We start from the raw sequence: 26,245 nt of genomic DNA, 5'->3' as shown, positions 1-26,245 counted from the left end.
TATAATTATTATCATGATTTATATCACTGATTTGTAATCCTTGTATCTATTTTGTTGTGTTTTCAGCCAGAAGAGCTAACTGTTATCGTGGAAATAAGCAATATTGTTTTTTCTGCCATTTTTGCCTTTGAGATGTTGCTCAAAATCATTGCTGAGGGCCCTTTTGGCTACATTAGCAATGGATTCAATGTGTTTGATGGAATTATTGTTGTTCTCAGGTGAGATTTTCACTCATTTACATCAATTTCTTTAATATTCACCGGAATTTCAATAATAATTCATTCACTAGAAACAGTTCCCCACACAAGGATAATAGTCAAAGTGGGGGAATATATTTTCATGATTTGTTTCTGTTTGTAACTATTATTGAATATGCATATATTTTTGGTGGAAATGAATAAATTGAATTGAGGTATCACTCGATTTATAATATGCCTGCAGCAATTAATATAGACTATAATAGTGTTATAGTGTTTTTAGTGTCATGAAGCTATTATTAGGTCAAAAACTAGTATGAATAACAAAGTGAGTCTCCATAATAACAATTATAAACATTCTTATCAAATTATTATCATTGCCAAATTGTTTTGTCAACATTCAAGTTACGTATTTCTATCACGATAGTCTGTAGTCCAAATCATCGGAGGCAGTGGCAAATCTATGAAAAATAATGTGTCAATAGTATCCTGGTATGTTTACTACTTACCTTATACTTAGGTCTACTCTACAATGAAATATAACACACAAAAACAAAAGAAAAATCACATTTTGTATATTATGACTTCATCAACATCACGTTTATCATTACTTAATTATTAGGTACAACGGTTATTAACAGTAGCATGATTTCAATTCAACAGTTTGAAAAGAGCAGGCTATAAAAGTCCAGTTAGTTTGTTTGTATACTGTATAGTGTGAATAGAAATAGAAATCTCAGTACCCCTTTAAATTATTTTGAAAATAAATAAAATTTCTATTTCTATTCATATTAGAAGAAGCCCTAAAGAAAAAATGCTGTATAGTGTTTATAGTTTTATGAATATTAAACTGTTGAACAGCATTGAACTTTTCTTGAAGTGTTTTAAAATCAATAATTTCTAGATCTCTCAACAACTGTCAAATATTTTTTTGAATTTGATGTGTGTTGCAGTGTTATTGAACTGATTCAAGAGTACCTCGGTGAAGGTGGAGGGGAGGGTAGCTCAGGCCTAAGTGTGCTGAGGACATTCCGTCTTCTGCGCATACTCAAACTGGTTCGATTCATGCCGAATCTCAGACGTCAACTGGTCGTTATGTTGCGAACCATGGACAATGTGGCAGTTTTCTTCTCATTACTCATACTATTTATCTTCATATTCAGGTATGGCGCATTTTCCTCCCATTCTACCCCAACTCCCAACGCCCCCTTTTGACTCACTTGCCTGTGCTCTTCGAATAATTTATTTTTACCTCTTTTCAAACCCTAGTAAACAATTTGTTAAATTTGGTTTTGCTACAACATGCTGACAAATCTAACCTAGGAGCTGCAGCATATATATACTGGATTGTGCAACAAATTCGTTCCGATTTCGTAGGCTGTATACAGACATATATGTCATGCAAATCCTTCATTCCTTGTTTGTTATCCTCATTGAAAACTTCAATAAAACTAACACTTCACAATAAAACACATCTAGAGAATGTAATACACGTAAAAGTCTCCCTCATCACCTTTAGCTATTATTCACGGTCCCAAAAAACCCTCAAAAGGCTATGTTTTTCCATTATTGAAGCAAAACTAATAGAATCCTCAATAGGCTATATGTTTTACTAATGTTGAATCAAAACTGATAAAACTCAAATAAAACTCTTCATAGGCTTTATATATTTATCCAATATTGAAGCAAAACTTCACCATTGAGATGAAATTAAATCTAGATCTAGAATTGAAACCCATTTACAATCTAGAAATAATACTCTTTTTTGGACTCAATACTGTATCAAATAAGTGCTAAAGCACGATTAAAATAGTTAGGTACAATTTCTGAATTCCATAGTAAAATAGAAATATTGATATAATCTATTGAATTCATGCCTATTTCGTGAATCTAATTGTAAAAGCTTGAATCACATATTTATATGCCTTTTAAATGTATGAATTATTATTTAAAAGTCAGGTCCCCCACTATAGACTATATTTTTTGTTCGAAAAAACATTCTCTCGGAAGATAAGCGAATATTTTTTTAATTGAGTTAAATTGTGATGATATTCTAGTTCTATTTCTATTCTATTGAAGCATTCTTCAATCAGAATATAGATTTTCTACGATATTCTAGATTATTTTTATAATTAAATTGAAAAAGTTGTTACACTGCAATTTATCAGTGCATAATAGCAAATTGCAATGCTGTTTTGAGGAATATATATCAAGAGAGCTGTTACAGTAATATGATGACTAATTATTCATCTTAATGGATCTGCTCCTTGAAAAGTATGTTTGAACTCTACAATTGTGTAGTTTCTCTGATGCCTGAGTAATTTCAAGAATGATTCATGAGTTGAACATTATTACAAATTCCGATCACATTGTAATTCATAACACAAGTAATGTGTATGAGAACTCCTACCTGAATGCTGAAGGCACATTTTATTTATTAATTTCATCCATGCATTTCTAAAGAATGCGTCCTAACACAGAATTGAATAATCTTCCCCCCCCCCTACCACCACACCCAACACAATCACAATAGAATGCTGCATGAGGGAATCTATAGAACTATTCACCACTTTAAAATTAAAATTGAAAAATAATAACTCTGTTTATTATATTCTTATAATGAACTATTAAAATAACTCAATTTTTCAAAGGGTACTATAATTATATTTTATAAATAAAAGAAAGTAGCCCTGAATTCATACATTTAAAATAACTCAATTGATGAAAAATATATAATAATTAAAAGTTTTGAGCATATACTTATAATAAACTTGATTTAAACTCATAGGTTACCGTATTGATAAATCGCTGATATAAATATCAAGGCTGTGTTTATAAAGGATTCTTGAGACATACGTAGCCAAGCACGCTTTAGAGACCAATCAGAAACCCTGAACCATCTACTAGGATCATTCTGATTGGTTTCTGGGGTTGCTAGAGCGTGCTTTACTATAAGAGCGTCTCAAGAATCATTGTTTATAAGTACTGCCCTCAATGTTAACCAATTGATACCTCGTTGGGCTAAAACATTTGTATTGGATAGTTTATCAATCACTATATTTGTGTATTATTTGAACGTGATAATTCATGATTTAAAAAAAATATATTTATATTCACGAAAGGATTGCACTGAAAACTTCCACTGAGAGAGATTCTTAAGGAGTAATTGAACTCATATTCTAATAAAGATTTAAGTCCTCTGCAGCTACAATCATAATCATTTATCATTTTCTTGTAATTCAACTCTCAATTTTTGCTCATCTTAAACAATAAGGTATTGCTAATGCCTAATGTGGAAGACGTTAAAGTACAAAAATGACAGTCTCTTCTCAACAATGATTGAGTTTTTATTCATCTAATCAACTGCTTATTGTGTTCAGCTTGATATTAAGGCAACAATAATAATCAATGTAATACTATGGTAAACTTCTAGGATTTTTCTCAAGTTAGGGGGGCCCTAAATACTATTATAGAGAAAAACAAACATAAAAATAATTACTGACGGTTATAGTGTTTCTCATGAGCTTGAAAAACGACAGAATGTCATTTAAATCCTAATGCTTGAATTAAATTCCTAAAATATATCCTCAAGAAAGTAGGAACCATTCCTAATCTCAGTTAAATTCATGATAAATGCTTACACTAAATTATGAGAAAGTAGACAATAAACAAATAAACACATTGAAATCAAAATTGTATCAGATAACTTATGATCTGATGCACTGCTAATGTTTCTTTTGCGGATTTTAAATTTTTATCAATTGATTTAAATGATATTATCATCCCACACTCTTCACCCATGTTTTCAAGAGCCTACTTATACACTAGGGTCACAAATATTACCCCATGTCATCTTAGTCTTGATCATCTTTTATTATGATGAAAATCGTTTTGTCAGTTCTTTTTTTGAATGAAAGGTCTTGTAAGGTAGGCTACTTAGAAAATTTGTAGTCTTGGAGAGCACTATAAGCAGTGAGTTCATTTTGGCTTTTTTGATGTATCATTGTTCAAGGTCAACTTCTCTAGTCAACAGCTTCAAATACACACTTCAATGTCATAGTATTTACTATTTTTCTGAAAATAAGTTTTTCAAAATTTCAAACCATACTTGATGTTATCCTGTCCTGATTAGCTGGTTTATTTTTCTTGGATATTTTCTAGTTGTTAGAAAAAATGGATTAAGAGTTTTTAATAAATTAAATATTTTTATCTTTTCTATTAATGAACAATATAACAAGTTCTATATAAGAAGTTCAATATAACAAGTTCTATGTTCTATACATTGACAATATATATTTTCTATTTATTAAGTTTTAAATAAATTGTTTTTTTTATCTTTTCTATTAATGATCAATATAACCAAAGGCAATCTTTTTTCAAATACATTGATATCAGATCAATATCAATATGATCAAGTTTTTTGCAGCTTGTACTAAACGTATATCAATCATAGCTTTATGACACAGTGAACACCCGTCTTTCAAAATTTTTTCACCAAAAAGTTTTTTTTTAATGTCTAATTAATGTTGATATATCCGTTTCCAGAAAAATATTATTGGAATTGGTTTAGCATAAGAAAATGGTGTGAAACATTATATCCAGTTTTACAATATTTATTATTCCAAATTAAGTTAATGGTTATTTTTTTGTAATTGTAAGCATATCAATGATGCTTCAAGGATTAATGAGCTAGAAGACATCATGGAAGTTCTTCATCAATATTTACATACATTAACTCACATTTGTTAAATATTCTACATAAATCCCTAACAATATCAAAAATAAACTATAGAAAAATATGAAAATGTTATCAATTTGTTTGGGTTTTGTCTTCAAAAATTGATTATTATCTAGAAACAATACCAGCCTTGGTTAAACCAGACAATCAGGACATTACTCTTTCAAATCAAATTCTAAAAATAAATTTAAAAAGATATATTTAACATCACTCTTAATCTATGGATTTTTTACATAGCATCCTTGAAATTATTAAAATTTGTTGAAGAATTCTTTTTAAAAATATATGAAGCTGTGATAGGACAATCCATAAGTTACTTGTTGACTAGATTATTGTGAAAATTCTGCTTTTCATATGTTTGTGTTTGCCTATTTGAGTTTAACTGTTTCGTTCCGATGCGTAGTATACTTGGAATGAACCTGTTTGGGTGCAAATTCTGCGAAAGTAACAATTTGGGTGATGAGACGTGTGATCGGAAAAACTTTGACTCTCTGCTGTGGGCTTTGGTCACCGTGTTCCAGGTATATAAAGCAAACCAGCCATACACAAGCAACATTATCAATCATTCTATCTTTGTTCAGCATTTGTAAACCAGTCCGAAGAGCTGGCATCAGCTCATACCAACCAGACTATTTTCTAGTTTTTTTTATAATAATAAAAATAGATGTTTTAATTTCCATCCTAATTTTTTATACAAAAGAAAAACTCCTGGCTTGAATCTACTATATTCTTTGTTTGTGTTCTGTTCATTTGCAACTACAAATCAGTCATTTTATGTAAAATTTTATTGATTTTTCCTCTTGTTTCCTCTAATCCTGACCACGATGCATTACAATTATGAAGAATAGCTTTGCACACGGAGGCAAGTAAACCTGGTTCAAAATTTATCCTGATTTTTTGTAAATAATTTGTTCAGTTTAACATAACTTTATTTCTGATATTACAGTATTATTTAAACAAAAATTTTCGTGAAAGGACAGCTTTGTTCTGAGCCTGTTATCCCTCTCTCAACCACTTCCATGGTTTTCATGAATAAATAAAAAAAATAATGAATAAATGAAAATTTTATATTCACCCAGAAAACTTGGAAAAATCAGAATTGGGTTTCATTCACACAGGATTGAGAAAGTCAAGTGGGAGGCAAATACAGAATAAAGTGGGATAATTTTGAAGGACAGTATAAACTATGGAGTTCTATTTGAAGGGAAGTTTTTGAAATATCTGTTAAATCTGAATTGAAATAACACTTCAAGTTTTCATTTAAAATTGAAATTTGGTTTCAGGTTTCAAGTTTCAAGGTGATTAGTTTGATCAAATTTATCAGTTTTTAATGCAGTTCAAATTGAAGAGAGAACCTCATCGGGAATTATCATTTCCATGGAAATTTATTTGGAAAGATGATGACTAGGTGATGGATATTTCTAAGTAAAAAAGTAAATTCGTATGGCTTTTGTTGGTGGGGAGTCCCTTGCGGGAAGGTCCCACCGCCTGAATATATAATTTAAGCCGTCAATGGGCCTTACGACTGTCATACTTCAGCCGGGACCGACAGTTTAACGTGCCCATCCGATATTTCTAGAACTCATTCTATAGTAAAAATTATCCTGGATAAAAACTTATTACTGAGTATTGATTCAAAAAATCAAACATCCATTATAATACGGTTCCGATTCAAATTCAAAGCTCATACCCTCATCCCTAACCTCTACACTTCAATTATATCAAACCCTTCAAACTTGAGTCCTTATAAGGGAATTAGGAAGAGTTTGTTTCATTAATTAATTGAGAAATATATTTGGAAAAGTTCAACTCTCAAAATCATTCTTCAAAGATGAAATTACTCCCCATTATTATATTCCAATTGAAAGACTAGATTAGAACATGTTTTCTTATTATTCTATTTATTTACATATTTTACTTGATATATTCATATTTTTTACTCATATTTTGTTTTGTAAATGATGATAGAGTGAAAAACCAGGTTTGCTTCCTTTGTTTATTACGCTTTTGCAGTTTGATCAGTTTTGTAAATAATGTTTCTGCTGATTTTGAATTGTTGCTCTACTCCCTTCCCACGTTATTCTGTTCCACTCTTCTCCGACCTTCTTCGTCCCAACACTCGATGAGAGAGAAGGTAAAGTATGGATTTTTTAATGAGAAGAGCACTAGGACAGCTTGCGATGATTAGGCTCCTTCAGGAAGTTTTTTCGAGGTAGCTGTTATGATTTTAGTGGTCTCGTCTGTGTGTTCAACTGTATTCCCCGTATTACACACAGTTAATTAGAGATTTGATTAGATAATACTCTCCAAATTTTGGAAGTTTTTTATTTCAATTTTGTACTTGAACTCTCACGTTTGAATTCCTCAAAAATATTACTCCAGTGTAAATAAACATAGTAATACCTCATCCAGTTCAATCATAACTGCATTGAAAAACCATTTCTCAATCCATCATTTTCCGGTTACAATATAAATACATTCATCCCTTATCATCATCACTATCATCCACACAAATTCATCAAAGATATGAATTTAAAATCTGTAAAACAAACATTTGAGTAGGGCTAAAAAAGTATAAATGAAAAAAAATCTCGAGCACTGTAAATATATCCATTTCAAATTTTATTACGCTCTTTTCAATTTGTCTTGAGTGTTTTATTTGTCTATTCTTGCATGCTTTGTTTTTGATCTTCCATTCAATAATGGATAGAGAATGTTTTCAACTGTGTTCTCGATTTTTTTCATATAGAACTTTTACTCCACTTATTTAAAACAGGTTCTATCCTATTTCACCTTTATCTAGTTGAGCTATGACGCCTGTTCATCAAGTTCTCACAGCCTCTCAAAAATTATTCTCGGCATTCAGCTCAGTTCTATCATTTGAGCAAACAATAACTTGAATGATAGGGACTCGAGACGGCACATCAAACTACATAATGGTTTCATATATATAGTTTAGTTTAATACATAATAATTTGTATGAACATATCATTTTTCAATGTCAGAATGTGAAACAAACTCTACCAATATTCCACCAATAATTAATTTTCCTGCTAAAACTTCAATTTTGGTTCTGAGAGATTCAAGAGAGTTTGTGTATTTGTTTGTAAACAGTAAAGAAGTCAATTTTTACTGCCCTTTCTTATTTGATGGTCACGATCATTTCAATTATTCTCATTATAATTGGCAAGGATGCTTCAAACATAATTATTATGATATTTTATGTATTTTCCTGAGAAAGATAATTTTCTACTGAAACGAATACTCGAAGAAGAATAATGCATTTATAGGGAGAACTAACTATCTTAATGTGATTTAATTAATGTATTAATCTATTAATTTTTTATATAACTCTGTTTTAGTATTTTCACTGTGTATCTTTGTAAATATTTGAAAGACACTAACTTTCATGTTGAAATGAGGAATGTATATATCTCGTCAAGGCAAATAAAATCAATTAAAACTAATTTTTAATGACGTGATCTTCATATCGAATCATGCAAATGAATTTTGCCATTGATATTTAATCAATACTGATGCCGTACTCTTTCATATGTTTAGTAATGATTAGTATTCAGTCTCCATAATGTTTGTGTGATTTCCATTTCAATTCCGACTCTCAATCATTTACATTAAAATCGATGTTTTTCCAACCAAAATTCAATAATCGAATCTGCATATTGCATGTGACTGAATTGTGCACAACCCTAGCTCCTTGTATCGTCTTTTTCACTTAATCGATTTCCAATATTTATCATTTTAGTCTTACTTTCAAGTGTAAACACGTCTTTTTTAACAAATATTAAATTATTCGTTCAATTATCATTCACATATTTTCAATTAGGTACTTTATTGTAGAAGTCGTGTTCCATGGTAATATATATTGTTTACTTCCTTTCGGTTCTATTCCAAGAGAATAACACTCAGATTTTGTAACAGCCCTCATCGTTATAATTGAAACATCAATGAATCTTGAACGTAAAACTAAATTCCTAATTTACTATTAGGCTTAGCCACACTTAAAACACCCTTAATACCATAGAATTAATTATAAGGAATTTGTTTTCTAAAAATGTGATAATTTTCAACTCATGATACAGTTCCAAAAATAATGTGTTACTCAATTCCTCATATATGGGCTTATAATAGATTATTATTACAATATCTCCTCTACACTATTATCTCTTATAGGCTATAAATATCATGTCATAGTAAGGTGCCAGGATTAAAAATAATCTGATTAGCTGTATTACAAAATAAAATAATTCCAATGTATGTAGTATATTTAAAAATTTAGGGCCCTTTTTTAATGAGTAGGCTAATAATATTATTCCAAAGTGATCATATAATACCGTTATCAAAGATTTTACAATGCAATTTTATCAGGTTGATAATTTTTTTATGAACTGCATTCGAACATTTCACCCCGAATAAAGCAGCAATCTCTAAAACTATCAATATAAATCCAATAAGGTTATATTAAGAAATCTCGAGACAAACATAAATATGTCCATGAATATTACAAAATACTACACTCTATTCGGAAAAAATAGTAACTCCTTGTAATTCCCAAATAATATTCCAGAAGTTGGTTTTTCAAATTAAAATGACTCCATTAAATCTCCTAAAATAAAATTCTCATAATATAAACATTAAGCTAATGTCAAACCAGGATTTCCTATATACCGTAGTATAAAGTAGGTCCTGGTCAAACCACATAATTTTCGCAATTTTTGAACACTATAATGATGTAGGCTAATCGATATGTAAAAATTCGCAATAAACCATGAGATTGAGTAATCTTTATCTATAATAATAAAAAATAAACTATTTTCACTTCAAATTTGAAAATACATTGTTGTTTTACCTCACATTTGTACAGTTTTAATCCAATTCCTACCGTACCTTATCTCTTTTGTTTATCCAGCTTTCAATGTCTTCATTTAATGTGAATTGTCTTGAATGATCTCTATCCAAAATCCTGTGCTTGCAAACTGGAATGAATCATTCATGATATATCAATCTACAACTCGATAACAATTTATCTATTCAAGTTTTTAAAATGATATATATTCCATTTTTTGTACCAGAATCAACTTTTGAACGACTTTCTTATCTCGATTGAGGGTTCTGAGCCTTATTTGACTACATTTTAAAATATTCAGAAGTATCTAGATTGAGTTATCCGAACCTGAATTTGAATTTAAGAACTGTGAGGAGTGGCTATTTTATTGATGAATACAATTCTAGACATGGTCATGATCTAGGAATAATAATTGAAAGTCAGACCAACATGATGATGCTCAGTCACTCATCAAGCAACAAATACTCTGAATCCTGTAAATAATGAATAATATGTTCGATTCTTGAATAAAATAAATTGTTAACAATTTTCAGTTACTCCAATGATTATAATAATAATAATAGGTGAAGATCATAATGATTTTTGTAGTAAAGATGGAGTTAAATAAATTTTCAAATATTGGACGATTTGAAAAAGTGATGGTTGCCATTTTCATAACTATAATATGAATAAAGCCTAATACACCAATTGAATAGAAATTGAATGCAAAATACACAAAGAGTAGAACACAAATAAAACACAATCTTTTCGAAAACTTTCATTGGTAATTTCAAAGCAAATATAATATGTCAAAAATTCAAAACTTCCAGTTTGCTTCCTAAGTATATTCCTTTTCCTTTCACTCTCAATAACCATCTTTTCTTTGAAATGTTCTGTATCATGTGCTGTTTGAATTTGACCAATTTTTCAATGCAATTTCAATATTTCTGCCATTACTTATTCAAATTAACTTATGTGAATATGGTATTTTATCTCATTGCTGAGTGCATTTTTCAGCTTTGTTCGCTTACACATTTTCAGGCTGCCGATTTGTGTGTTTGATTGATGCTTCATTTTTATGCTTTTTTACAGCTTGCAACAATTGCTATTTTATAATAATATCATTCTACAATTTGTGTAAATAACAATTCAAAAACATTTACTACTACATCATGTTTTATTCTAATACTTGTATCTTTAGAATATTATCAGCGTAAATTCACATACTCTAACAATACTATGAAAATCATACTCACACAAATCTTCTATAATATTTTGTAAAAAAATATTTTCTACCAATATATAACTTACTTATTCGACCAATAATGATCCTACAAAATTGGATAAGCTGTCTATATTTCATTTATTGAACAAACACTTACATTAATTATTCTTAGTAGGCCTACATACTACCATATTGTGAACATATACTTCCACAATGAGAATTTCAAATGCATTATTAGAATAGTTACATTTTATTCCAATTCCAAATAAAATAATAATCTCTTGTAAATATACCTCAAACATTTTAGCACTGTCTGACTTCCTGTACTGAGAGTTCTTATATGATACAGTCAATGAAACAGACTGAATAGATAAGGGGTTTGATGATCTTTGTAAATATTTAAAACCAAATAACATAACAGAGACCAACATTTATAAATATTTTGAACTTTTATAAAATCATTCCACTTGTATGGGCTACTTTATTATAAATATATTAAAACAATATAAAACTTGTAGTACCCTTTTATTAAAACATTTTAAAAACTTAGAAACATTTCAAAGTAGGTCGAAACCAGTCGTTAAAATGCTTTAAAGTTATTAAAATGTTTTAATAAAAGGTTACTACTAGTTTCATATTGTTCTTATTAATTTTGAATTTTTAACTCCTCTGTCCAATAGGACTGTTTTTGAATGCTAGTCATTCATATTAAAACATTCAATTAGATAATAATATGAATATTAATTAATATTTCAAAATAAAATTTTCTCATTTATCTCCAAATTTCCATGAGCCTTCAATTCATTTTTCATCCGACAGAATGACATAAATATTGGTTCCTTTGGAGAATTTCTGAATCATACAGATCTTTCAAACTCCATTTCAAGGGAAATTATTGCAATATTTGTTTACCTATAGAATGGACAGTATTGATGACATTGAATGTAATTAAATTCAGTGGAATAAATTTGATATTATATCAGTAATTCCAGTCTTAAATCTTTACTTTGAGCAGATGCCGTTGATGAATTGACCACTTTTGCATTTTGGGAAGCATTTTAAAAAAGGTTACCCACTTTACAGCTCATTGAAAATAAAAACTTACAAATTGGAACTAATGCTGCACTTTGGGGAATACATTGAGTATTCAATAAATTTGAAATTGACGATAAACTATGAATTAAATATTTATATAAATGTTGGTCTCTCGTAGTAGGCTATGCTTCACTAACCATGTTTGTGCATAATTGAATTGTGTTTGAGTTCAAAAATAATTTAGAGTAGAAATTTTCATTGCTCAAATTTATATAGGTTTTGTAAAGTCTCTAGGAAATTTGATAAAAGGGGTTGAATTGTTGGTCATAAACAATTCCCTCTTTTTAATGCTTGTCTTTGAAAAGCTTTGAAATCTCACTTCCTAATCACAATATTACAGATCAACTTTCTCTTATAGTAGTTCAGCAACATTTTTCTTATTTCATCCAATCATGGAGTACTGAACTCTTTGCTCATTTCCTCTTCCATTCTCTAAGAGTTATCATATTCTCTTAATTTCTAGTACTGAGCTCTCTGCTCATTTTCACTTCCATTTTCTAAAAATTATCATATCCTCTCAATTTTCTCATTTGATAATTTTATAGAAAATTACTTCCTACTCAGCACTTCATTTTTTTAAGTAATTTATAATATTAATTATCAATCGCACCCTACATTAATTTATATTCAAGTGCATTTGAAATCAAGTATTGCAAATTCAGTTTGCAATCTCAAACTTCATTCAATAATCAATTACATCAAATTGATCGCATTCTAAACTCTCATAAAATCAAGAGATTAAACTCAGAATCCATTGTTTCGTTATTTTATATTTTTTTATTCGACTAATTTAGTACGGCAATTCATTTATAGAATTATGTTTTCTGGTTTGAATGCTACAGCCTCAGTATGAGGAAACAAACTATCCAAGCAGTAAGCAAACTAAATTAGTTAAAATTCCTCTAAATTCTACAGAGCAAAATCGCATTGCACACAAGGGTTTGAGCAGAGATCTCTCGATCAAAACATCTAAAACTTACTAGTTATCTTATCAAGAGCAAATATTTCTGTCAATGCTTATTTTCCCCATGAAAGATATTTCTCTTCCATAATAGGAAAATTACAAAGTCTGTATTTGCAAATTTCTTGCGTTCTCTGATATCATTCAAACAAATTCATTTTGATTAACCTATTTTGTAGAATAAATAATGAATTAATTAATTCACCCAAGAGTGTAGGGCCATTCATATCTCATTATAATCCCCCTCATTATCCACGCACAAGCTTAGAGCTCATGTGGGCATCACCCTCAAACAAAATGAATACTGGAAGTGAGATTTCATTGGCGAATGATATGTGAATGACGGTGTAGCCAGTAGGCTAGAGAGAGTAAGAGAGAGAGAGAGAGTGAGGGCGGATTTTGTTGAGTTGAGTTGGGATGTTGGATGGCCTATTCTTGTTGCAGTATACTAGGGATGTACCTGTTCGGTGGTAAGTTTTGCATGCTCTCAGACGGGACGCGTGAGTGCAACTGCGTCGAGATTGTCACTAAGCATCCGCAGTGTGTCTGTGATCGCAAGCACTTTAACAACGTGCTCTGGGCCACTGTCACCGTCTTCCAGGTAAGTTGTCATAATTGTCACCCACACTCACAAACTGTCACACCAAGTTGTCACCCACACTCACACAACTGTCACAATCTCACACCACACACTCACATCTTCACCTCATGTCTCACATGTCCGCTCATCGTAATCCAGATTGAAATAAAAGCAATTAATGATAGCCTAATCAAAAACTGTAATCAGGATTGAAATGAAAGCAAATGATAGCCTAATCAAAAACTGTAATCAGGATTGAAATGAAAGCAAATGATAGCCTAATCAAAAACTGTAATCAGGATTGAAATGAAAGCAAATGATAGCCTAATCAAAAACTGTAATCAGGATTGAAATGAAGCAAATGATAGCCTAATCAAAAACTGTAATCAGGATTGAAATGAAAGCAAATGATAGCCTAATCAAAAACTGTAATCAGGATTGAAATGAAAGCAAATGATAGCCTAATCAAAAACTGTAATCAGGATTGAAATGAAAGCAAATGATAGCCTAATCAAAAACTACCTTCCGTTCTTTTTTGGATAATGGAAATCATCTCATTGAATAAGCTCATTGATTCGAATCTTCAACAAATCTACCAAAATACATTATGGCTGAAATGATAATAAAGAACATTTGAATGCATAGATAAATTCGACTTAGTATGATGACTGTGAAATCAATGTGTATATGCGTGTTCACCAGTATCAAACTTATCACATTATTAGTTCTTGAAATAAATCTCAACTAATTACTATTATGGGTGATTTATTATAACTAGAGCGAAATAAAAACCCACATGTGTTACTTAATTAAGTACAGTTTATCTCTTTTCTGTATAGGGCTACTTGTAATATAAATATAAAGAAAAATAAAAATCTCAGTACCTTTTTAAAAATATTTTACCACAACATGTTTCGGACATTTATGCCATTTTCAAGAAATGGCATAAGTGTCCCAAACATGTTTTTTCAAGAAATTTCAAACATCTTCAAGAAATGGCATAAGTGTCCCAAACATGTTGTGATAAAATATTTCAAAAAGGGTACTGAGATTTTTATTTTTCTTTATATTTAAGTACAGTTTGTATAGTCAGTTTTGGAATTGAAATACTTTCTAATATATTAACATTATTGATTGAGTAGATACCTCATAAAATAAAGTGCTTGAAGCTAGATGCTCATTGGCTGATTCTGAGGAATACGAGATTGTTTGAATAAGAGTATCATTGATTCGATTATTTATTAAAATTCAACTCAAGGAAACTCATTTAATAATCACCACTTGTGAGACTATTAACTTATTGAGAGAGTGCCTGGGTGAAACTAAAGATTTTTATTGTTAAAACCACCCAATTGAATTGTTTGTTGCTTAGATATATTGGCTTTCCAATAATGTGTCTCAACCATCAACTAATGCTACTTTACAGAACAAATCATCTCTAAACTCAATTATTGAAATATCACTCAAGCTCCCATGATGTTCTCCAACATATTCTGTCTTCATGATTAGTAACTTTTTAAATTATTTCCACTGAATCGGTTTCAAAAAATGTTCCAACGCTGACAAAAATCTTGAAAAATATAATAAATCTTAAGTAAGAGGTGATCTGATTCTTGAATCGTCTATTATCTATCCAAATACGAGTACATACAGTAGTTTCAGTTACCGTACCTTATTTCAGTTTTTACTTACATTAATTTATCCCTTTTCATAAGCCTCCATATCGGAAGATGATTCCTTTTGAGATTTGTCTTCTTCCATAATATGAATCTGATACAAATGTTATAATCGATCATTCGTGTTTAATCCTAGAAGAAAGAATCGAATAAAATCCTACTGTGCCTAGAAGGATCAAATATATTTAAGAAGTTGAATCATTAGTAAATGGACTAGGTCAATCAATATAAGTAGGTTTCACACATATAAGTTACCATGATTCAATGATGAAGTGTACTCACAAATCTATAAGAACTTTTCAAAGTGGAAATCTGTTTCAAAGATGTTGAGCATTTACATTGTTAAAACCTACAAACAAATATTTTATAAATAATCCAGATGTTATAGAATATTGACATTGATTATCTGATTCCTATTCATTTTTCTTTTTCAACTAATCCCATTAACTAATTGACATTGATTCATTATTGTTATCAAAGAGTAAGTCATTAATAGTTGGCTTGGATTGGCTTTGGAACACATTCTATATTATATTACCGTAGCCACGTCTAATATTTGTATTTGAGGTGGATATTATGTTACTCAATTCCAAATTATAATACCGTACAATTTGGAATTACTATCTCTAAATAATTGAACTATTTATGAGTCCCATGATTATTGAATTATCATTATTTTCTGTATTTCTCTGTCGTTGTATTCATTGAATTCTTTCAAAAACACTTCAAACACAGATTCACTCTCAATCACTGAATCACTAGACTTAAGCTTATCACTACACTTTTATCATTCAAAGTTTTTATTATCCATCTTGCTCAATTTTCAGATATAAGATTGATAGATAGATTCTAGATTAGAAAATATTAGAATATAGGTTATAGGCTCTAGATTTTATTCCTGTTCAGATTGATTATTTACAACTATTTTTATTTCGAAAACTTGATGAATGCCACTCAATTTTCACCAATTATTTTACCAGATTTATTTGAATTTCCGACCACTCACATTTGATAACCTATTTTAAGGATCGTATTTCCATATTATTATAGACTCCTGGGATGTGAACTATAGACAACCATTTCCACAATATTTTCTTTCTCTGTTTGACTCACACCCTGGATATCCACCAAATTCGACTACCGTTACAAACCCGACCCTGCTCTGGATATAGCCAAAAATAAAAAATATCTAGAAATTCTGCATGTGTATATGAGTCATCTATACCCCACTACGTTGAGTTTTACCGCAAGTATTTTTTCTATCCATTTTTATAATATATAATCCTATATACTAATCCAGTTACTAACAGTTTCTTTGCATGCTTTTCATAATTCTGCATGGTTCACCATTATAAACTTAACGCACCAGTTTCACTAAACGAGTTCTAAGCTTATTTTATTAACAAATTCCTAGATAATCACTTAGGATTCCTTTTATTTTGTAATATCTAGCATTAGACTTTTTCCACCTGAATTCAATTTTTTCATAGTTGCTTATACACAGCAATCAATAGAATAAATTCAGTCAATGCTATGACATTTATTTGGTGAACCTTTGCAACCTTTTTTCCAATTCTTGCACTTTCTCAACTTGCATTAATTGATTTAATACTTGGTCTTGGAAGTCCTTGTAATCTATTAGTTGATTTTCCACAATAATTAGGAAATTTTTACGATAATATTTTTTTTATTAAAATTTTTTAATTGGTAAATTAAGTTACTTTTCATTTTCAAATTTACACCCTTTGCCATCATGATCATAATCATCATTATCATCTATAATGTAGTGTTATTGAAATTATTAAGATTTCTGCTGGTTATGTTAATTTATGCTCTGTCTGTAAATCAAAACTTGTAAATTATGTATAATTATTGTTACATAGGCCTAGTGTATAAAGATTACTCACATTACTTCTATTATGATAATGTTATTTGTGTTATGTTGATTTAAGTTCTTAAGATAATGCAATATTTCTTGCAAAATTTGACTATTGATTCAATCATTTTAATTCTTAAGAGTGAATATATAAAATATATGAATGCATTGAAAGTTGTTCCATAAGTGAAGATTATACAATATTATACCATTATACAATTTTATGGTTCTGTTATAAGATTATCCTGTGCATTGATAGAGACTTTGTTATTTTTGTCGTAATTCAGTAGTTTTTATGGGTTAATATGATGATGCATCATGATTAACCCTTATGAAAAGAACTATTCTATCAACGATTTCAATAAGTGTGTTATGATGGGAATGAATGTATGAGTTTTTGTTTGAAAGCTGTGATTTGCAGCTTTGTTTAGATAAATTACATTTCTTTCAATTATGATATATTAATTATCTCTATAATATTGATATCATGTTCAAAGGCTATAGTTATCAAATTACAAGAAACTTTTGAGAAAGTATCTTCCATTTTCAAATAATATAATTTCAATTTTGTATGAGAATATAATGAAGTTCAATATATTATGTAATATTCTCTCAAATGTTCATTTGATGAGGCTTATAGAATCTGTGTTTCAATTGAAATAAAGGATTCTAATCTGATTATAAATATCAGATTGGAAATTATCTAAATACTATTGGAATATCATAACCAACTGGTTATCTTCAACTATACTTGGAAAAACGATAGGGTTTTTTCCTGTTTCCGAACTGTTGTTTTATCTAGTTGAAACTATAGCCTCGTTTAGTGCAAATATGGAAATTCGTTATTGCTTGAGAAATAAATTCACATGCTGTGTATGTTACGTGGAAATGTTTAATTTTACAGATCTTGACCCAAGAAGACTGGAATGTAGTATTGTTCAATGGTATGGAAAAGACCAGTCATTGGGCAGCTCTATACTTTGTTGCTCTCATGACTTTTGGCAACTATGTCCTATTCAACTTGTTAGTTGCCATCCTTGTCGAAGGATTTTCTTCTGAGGTAATCAAATAATCAAGTATTGCAGAATATTCTTGAAAAATTATCTCGATAAAAATATGAACATTTTATTGAAAATGCTTGGAGTTCAATAGAAAGGTAGACCTTACTTAAAATAGTTATTTGTTTTCATTACAAATTCCGTACATACAAACACGGTTGGTGAAAATTATTGAAACAGCTTGATATTTCTGTTACAAGTATAATTTGACTTTAGGTTCCATTAAGGATCCTATTTAAATGAGAAAAACGACTTTACTGTGGCTTGAAAATTTTCTTCCGCCATATTGAATGAGAAGGTGGTCATTTGCATATGTCTAAGGAGGAGGTTATTTGCATATGAATGAAAAGGATGTCATTCGATACATGATTTCGTTACAGAATTTCAATAAAAAATGAATGACGAAAACCTCACATTGATATCTCAAATTGTTTAAGACATGCTCACATTTAAAGATGTTAAAAAAGTATAGTGTACAAAAATTAAATACTTGAATGAGTGCATTGGAAATCATCAAAAAATTTTAGTGTCTACGGTGGCATCTACTCTCATCTTAGTCCTTTTAACAGTAAAGTTTAATCTGTCAGATTTTAATGTTATCATTGCATTTTTTATGATTTATTTTATTTTTTTAAGATTTTGTCCTAAGGACTCCAGTTATGGAGTATAAGACAAGTTATGTCAATAATTTTACATAATAATCAACACTTTGCTATGAGTATTTCCTAATAGCATTGAAATGATTTGAGATATCGATGTGCGGTTCTCGTCATTCATTAATTCTTGAAATCACAAAATTTTGAATCACAATTATTTATACAAAAGTAATAAAATTTTATCATTCTTAGTGTGACAAACTCTGCTTGGTTGAAACCCTTTGTTACTTGTTCATTTTTGTGTGGAATAAAACTATTTTGAACTAAAATTTAATAAATATGGAAAACCCTGATTAAAGTAATGCATACATTTAAACTACATTAATTTACTCCGTATACATTTTTTCATGATGAATTTTTTTTCAGAGAAATGAAAGGAGAGAAAGAGAGGCACGAGAGCTTGCAAGACAGCAGGAGCAAATGAGAAGGAAGTGTTCAGAATGTATTTGCAGTGCTGAATTTTCGTCATCTTGCTCAAACTCTGAAAGTGATAGCTTTGCTCAGGTAAATGCAACAGGTATTCATTATAAATGTGATAGATTCAGTAAACAGTGTTTATTCAATTATTATTCATCTTCATCTGTTGATGGATGGCTTCTGTTGATAAAGAGACCATCCATATTGAAGGAGATAGAGAGAGCCTTGTGGAAATTGGATAAATAAATAAATATTTTTATGAGTAATAGATATTTTGATAATACATGGACCTAGTCAGATAATCATGAAAACAATAGTATTATTACAACATGAGATGAAGAAATCAAGCTATTTGGAAAACCATGAAAGTTTTTATATTTCCTCGTATCTCCAATGTTCGACAGCATAGTGTAGACTGCAAGACATTTTATTTTTCATCTCTCAACATAAGAGATTTTATATAAATAGAGGAATTAGTGCCGGTCGCACAACAGCCAGTTAAATTTTAACCGTGATTAATTCTACGAGAACCAATCAGAGAAGCCGTCTTTTCAAAAACGCCTTATCTGATTGGTTCTGGTGAAATTAATCACGGTTAAAATTTAACCGGCTGTTGTGCCACCAGGCCTTAGAATTGAAATAATTGATCTACTAAAGAAATTTCAAACCATTTCTGAACTAGAGTATGTGGGAAATTCATGGAGCCCGGTATTTGTAGAGAATTTTATTTATTTTCATATTTTCTATAGTATTATTCTGTATTATACATTGTTCATTTGATGATGTTTTAAGAGAGCAAATATCAAATATAATTTCTCTTGCTTCCAAATGTATTTTCAGAGATAATAAATATAATATACTATTCCCAGTTCTCTATTTTGAAGCTAATGAACATTATTCAAACCAGACAAGAGACAACTATCAGTACAGTGCTATTTTGTTCTTTACCACTATGTGTTTTATTGCACTCAGTGGAAATTTTTAAATAGTTTAGATAAATAGATCAATGAATAAATATTTTTCTTGTGATAGGATTACAATTTTTCTTTCCAGGATTTAAAAAACGAATGGAGCGATACAGAAGGAATTAGGAAAATGAAGAAGGATAACGGTCACCGTGAGAAAGAGAACTCTTGGAAAAGGAGGCAGAGGATGAACAGAGCGGAGTGTGAAGTGAAATGCAACATCCAGAAAGGTAAAATTCACAGTATGTATTTCACCACCCTAAGTGATAATAATTTTTGTACATTAGAGAGAAATATTATTTATATAATAATTATTATTTAATATGAATATATTTCTCAAACAAGAGCTAGAAACTTCTCCAGGAGATATTTTCACCACCCAACAATACTTGATTGAGAGGAGATCGAGTTGTCAACGGGAGAATTACAGTAGGCTACCTATGTTCACAATCTTTGTAGGCCTATTATGTAGAGAGTTTCAAAATGAATCACAGGGAAACAATTTATGAATCCGGAAGAATTACCTTGAAGTGGAAAACGTCATCCCATAGCACTATGCTGATTAGAATGCTGTTTCTACAAAGTTTCCTACTAATAAATATGAATTGGAATACTTGCTCTTTACTTCAGCTAGGCTCTTCATTTGAATTGGAATTACAGAGATTATAGTCAGAGATCAGGGACTATAGAGTTTAGTGTTTGTGGCGCATAACTCTGTAGGCATCCAAACACAAATTTTGAATATTCCATGAATTTATGTAGAACTATTGGTTTCATAAATTTATTTTCTTTAATTCATCTTCCGCTTCTATAAAGTTTGTTATTTATTTATTCAGTCATGTACAATTATCATGATAATTTCGTATATATACTAGTTTTACTTGATTTCTCAACTGTAATTGGTGTTTTTCCATTTTTCTATTCATAGTCCATCACTCTCTCCACCTAGATTGAAGTGTAGCTGAATTCACTTTTCTACTAGCTACATTAGGCTACAGTCAGGACCTCCCATATACCAGTATATAGGAAGTTGGTAGTATATAGGAGTATATTACTAGTATAATATGGGAAGTCCTGCTACAGTAGGAACTTGAAGCTGTGACGTGAAAACTCTCAGGCCCGGTTGCACAAAAGCCAGTTAAATTCCAATCGTGATTTGCCAAAAATATCAATCAGAGAAATTTTCTTTTGAAAGATGCCTTCTCTGATTAATCCTCGAGGCATTCAATCATGATTAGAAATCAACAGGCTTCTGAGCAACCGGGCCTCAGTATTTATTATTAATTTTATTCATGTCTTGCTGGTGACTGTTGTACAAACGCCGGTTAAATGTTGTAACGTTATTTTCTCTATAACGTGTGCCCTGCTTGGCCACAGTCGGTAGTGCAAAGATTTGGATAATGTATAATACTTTCTGTGATTCCTGGAAAAATAATAGTGCCAATTTCCTACCAGCTCTCCCAGGAGCTCAAACAGTTCTCTGCTTTCGCTGGCTGCAAACGTCGGCCAAACAGTTCTTGTGACTGATTTGGTGTACTCCGCAAATATAGTTGCAGTAGAGATAGATAGATATAAGGGCTCTGATTATCGTACTAGACGATGCGGTACCGCCACTAACGCCACCCGCCAACATTCACCAAAGTGGTCAGCAATGAAAAATGATACCGGGCGGAATCAAAGGCGACACTCTATCAGAATACCTTATAAATTCTATTAATTTTTGTTGCTGCAACTTAATACTATGACCTTTGAGATTCTTCAAATCAGATGTGTTGGTATTGGATAATTTGTATAAATCTCGGGAATGTATTATTTCCAAAGATTTGATAATCAATGCTGTATATCACTGATTTATCCAACTTATTCGGTTAAGAATACAGTTGGTTGGTAATCTCAATAATATTTCAATACTGGTAATAAAATAGACTATAATTCGACGCTTGTCAAATGAAACTTTATGAATCTTCTTTCCAAATTAATATAAATAATTGAATATAAATTATAAATCTCAGAATATATTAATATGTATATCTCAGGGCTAGGGTTCGGCCTCTGGTGGAAATCAGATAAATCAATTTATCTTATGAACATGAGCTTCTTAAAAATCTTTATAATTTACTGATAGAAAGATATAATGAGTGAGCATAAAATTATAATAAATCATATATCAATACATTTTCCCTCTGTGCATATTTAAAAATGTAAATCTCATAAATTGTTCTTAATCTTCCCTTTACGTTTAATGACTTGCGCAAGCTTGATATTAATTTCAATATTCAAATAACCTTCGTCTAGCTAGTTTTATTTAATCGTGATTTATTCGAAGCACTGAGGGCCCCTTAATAACTTTCAATCAAACTCATGTGTTGATTTCCACAAATTATGATGGCGATCCGGATTCTTTCGATGTCCTAGGCCTTTCTGGTGGGCTGATGTTGTCTTCTCCAATGGGGATATCTAAATTAAGGGACTCATGTCTTACTACGACCTCAATGAGTCTTATGAAATTAATTTTTAAATTCAAACTTATATTTTTAAAATGTACAATTATTTAAAAAGGGATCTTGTGCTCTATAAATTGGTGGCTGTTCCCGGTGACCTCTGACAAGCAAGTGGGCTCAGATCTACCCCTATTCTTTGCATGACCATACTTCCGTATTTTTGTATTTGCATATCATTTTAAATATTCTGATTGGAGCTGATCCTAGCCTCACTACTATGCAATAACATGATTCAATATAGTCCTTGCTAATCTGCTAGGTTATCACATAGAGAGCAAATATTATAATTTTTAAAATTACAAATGTATTCATGCACCAAGTAGGATATACCACACTTCCTTAATATTTTTATTTATTTTACACATTTTGTCCATGCTCGTATGACATAATAGATATTTTTGTATTTTTTTTAATGTTTTTCCTTTTACATTAACATGCCATGCTTGTTACCAACCCTCTGATCACATTTTAAGCGAATGCTATTTGTATGCAACTAAATTTTCCACAGGTTGACCAATTATTTAGGTTGCCGACCAGTAAGTATCATAGAACCTAACCTCAAAAATGTATTATTTTATATTAGTAAATAAATAGCAATAATATTCTCCTTTCCATTTGGCTGTTCAAAACTGTAGCCTGGATACCTGTTATTATCTAATCTCGAGTTTGTTGACATCGCACCCCAGTGATAGCATACAGCTGTTTGCTTGAGACCTATAACATCTTTTCATTTAGTGATTTTGATAGCTATTCAAAATTATAATCTTACAATGTCAATCGTGATTAATTGTCAAGAGAACCAATCAGAGAAATCTTCTTTTAAAAGCACCTTCTCTAATTGTTCTCATGGCGTTTGATCTTGATTAAAATTCAACAGGCTATTGGTAATTTTAATTCAAACAGACCTCAGTATTTATTTATTTCTGGTTTTGATTTCTGAACAATAATTATTTTGTTTGTGATAATAGGTTTGTTTTTGATTGTGTTGTTTAGAAAGCCAGATGCTAGGCATGCATCAACAGCAGCCACAACAGCTGTCGGTGCCTGTTGTGATCTCGCAGCAGCCGGGGGCGGCAGTTGGTGGCGGGGGCGGTCAGGTGGCAGCAGTTGGTGGCGGGGGTGCTCAGGGGACGGCACCCATTATCACGCACACAGCGGCAACACCGCAAGACTCACCTAGCACCACCGCAAACCGCCACCATGACCGCGAGTTCAACAACCGCATGATCATGCCTCTCTGCTCCAGCACACTGTCTATAGACTCTATCGACTGTTCTATGGTAATTTGAAATTAACTTGTTCAAAAAAAAGCTCTTTTGAAAATTGAAATTAAAATTAGCTCTTTGAAATCAAGCTCTTTTGTATGAAATAAAAGCACGCATCTTTATTATTAACGAAATGATAAATTGAAAACAAGAATCGAATAGTCCATTTTCTAGGATAGGCATGAGAACAAACACTTCGTTGCCCAGCTGGAGTAAGGTCTTGTTGCACGAAAGTCTGTCAAATATTCATTGACTCATTTATTCAATCATTAAACATAACAAAACTTCCAGAAACCTTCCAATTACGGTTAAAATTAAATAGACTTTTGTGGAACCGGTCCAAAGAATCTTTATTTTCCATTTTCTCATATCTATCAAATATTCTATTGTTATTTGACTATTTCTCTCTGTATGTTTGTGTTGTATTTGTATTTTTTGCGTTGACGACGTGACTAAGTGGCAGAGTGGACATTTCTGACCAAACTTCGCCATTTCATCTGATAAAAGGTTTATTCAATTGTTTCAATTTGTTTCTCCTCCTCCTCCTCCTCCTCCTCCTCCTCCTCCTCCTCCTCTTCCTTTTCCTTTTCCTCCTCTTCCTCAACTTCATCCTGTTCCTCCTCTCCCTCCTCTTCCTCCTCTTCTTCCTCTTCTTCCTCTTCTTCCTCTTCTTCCTCTTCTTCCTCTTCTTCCTCTTCTTCCTCTTCTTCCTCTTCTTTCTCTTCTTTCTCTTCTTCCTCTTCTTCCTCTTCCTCCTCATCTTCCTCTTCTTCCTCTTCTTCCTCTTCTTCCTCTTCTTCCTCTTCTTCCTCTTCTTCCTCTTCTTCCTCTTCTTCCTCTTCTTCCTCTTCTTCCTCTTCTTCCTCTTCTTCCTCTTCTTCCTCTTCTTCCTCTTCTTCCTCTTCTTCATCTTCTTTCTCTTCTTACTTTTCTTCCTTTCTTCCTCTTCTTCCTCTTCTTCCTCTCTTCCTCTTCTTCCTCTTCTTCCTCTTCTTCCTCTTCTTCCTCTTCTTCCTCTTCTTCCTCTTTTTCCTCTTTTTCCTCTTCTTCCTCTTCTTCCTCTTCTTCCTCTTCATCCTCCTCCTCTTCCTCCTCCTCCTCCTTCATCTCCTCCAATTCTTACTATCTCTTCTCCTCCACCTCCTCTTCCTCCTTCTCCTCTTCTCTTTTTTATCTTCGTCTCTCTTCGTCAACACCCCCTCCACCACATCACCCTTTTTCATCACCAAGTTGTTACCGATTGAAGGAAGAAAAACGTTGTACTGCCTTCAACAATCACCGCCTTCAATATATCTGTGTAGGCAACCTGCATAGCACATTACTTACACTTTAGTTTTGGTTCCTATCCGTTCCGGATGTTGGCAACCATTCTGGCTATGATGACCCTGTTGACTGCCGCCCTGAACAGCTGTGCTGTGCTCATTCCATACCATGTCCTCAGGTTCCTAAGCCACGATATTCTCCTTCTTCCAGGACCTCTTTTACTTTCTACCTTGCCCTGCAATACAAGTTGGAGTAGCTCGTATCTGCTTCCGTTTCTCATTATATGTCCGAGATATTGGAGCTTCCTCGCTTTTACAGTATTGAGAATTTCTTTTCCCTTTCCCATTCTTCTTAGAATTTCTTCATTAGAGACATGGTCCACCCATGACACCCTCAGCATCCTCCGGTAGAGCCACAATTCAAATGCCTCTAGTTTGCGCTCAGTTGCAGCTGTCAATGTCCATGACTCCACACCATATAGAAGAACGGAGAAAACATAACATCGAAGAAATCTCATTTTCGAATTAACTGTCAAATCGTGACTTTTGAACATGGTACTCATTTTTAGAAACACAGCTCTGGCCTTTTCAATGCGGATCTTGATCTCTTGTGAGTGATCCCACTGGTCATTCAGAGTGGCACCCAGGTAAATGTATTTATTAACTTGTTCAACTGGCTTTCCTTTAATTGTAAGATGACATCTGGGGACATTGTTCTTGCTGATGACCATTAACTTTGTCTTATCTGTATTGATATTCAACCCATGTCTCTCACTACTTTCTGTCACTCTGTCCATCAGCATCTGCAAATCATCTAAACTCTCCGCAAAAATGACTGTGTCATCAGCATATCTAATGTTGTTGAGTATCTGTCCATTCACAGGAATGCCTACTTCTACATCTTCCAAGGATTCTCTAAAGATGTACTCG

At 31.5% G+C, this 26,245-nt stretch overlaps 1 protein-coding gene across 11 annotated transcripts in view; it reads left to right on the top strand.

The window, feature by feature from the left end:
* Nucleotides 1-26,245, top strand: part of LOC111047592 (voltage-dependent T-type calcium channel subunit alpha-1G) — a 408,419-nt gene that overhangs the window by 337,477 nt on the left and 44,697 nt on the right. For 9 of the 11 annotated variants that reach the window (XM_039434132.1, XM_039434130.1, XM_039434138.1 and 6 more), the window contains 7 exons: nt 67-218; nt 1,151-1,360; nt 13,504-13,660; nt 18,096-18,251; nt 19,272-19,409; nt 20,376-20,517; nt 23,782-24,068. In XM_039434132.1, the coding sequence (XP_039290066.1) occupies nt 67-218; nt 1,151-1,360; nt 13,504-13,660; nt 18,096-18,251; nt 19,272-19,409; nt 20,376-20,517; nt 23,782-24,068 (1,242 nt within the window). Of the gene's footprint in view, nt 1-66; nt 219-1,150; nt 1,361-5,338; nt 5,457-13,503; nt 13,661-18,095; nt 18,252-19,271; nt 19,410-20,375; nt 20,518-23,781; nt 24,069-26,245 lie in introns of all 11 variants that reach the window. The other 2 variants (XM_039434139.1, XM_039434135.1) reach the window with 1 other exon arrangement.

The sequence above is a fragment of the Nilaparvata lugens genome, chromosome 8 (assembly GCF_014356525.2).
Source record: "Nilaparvata lugens isolate BPH chromosome 8, ASM1435652v1, whole genome shotgun sequence".
Classification (NCBI taxonomy): Eukaryota; Metazoa; Arthropoda; class Insecta; order Hemiptera; family Delphacidae; genus Nilaparvata; species Nilaparvata lugens.
This window is presented reverse-complemented; position numbering and strand designations above follow the sequence as displayed.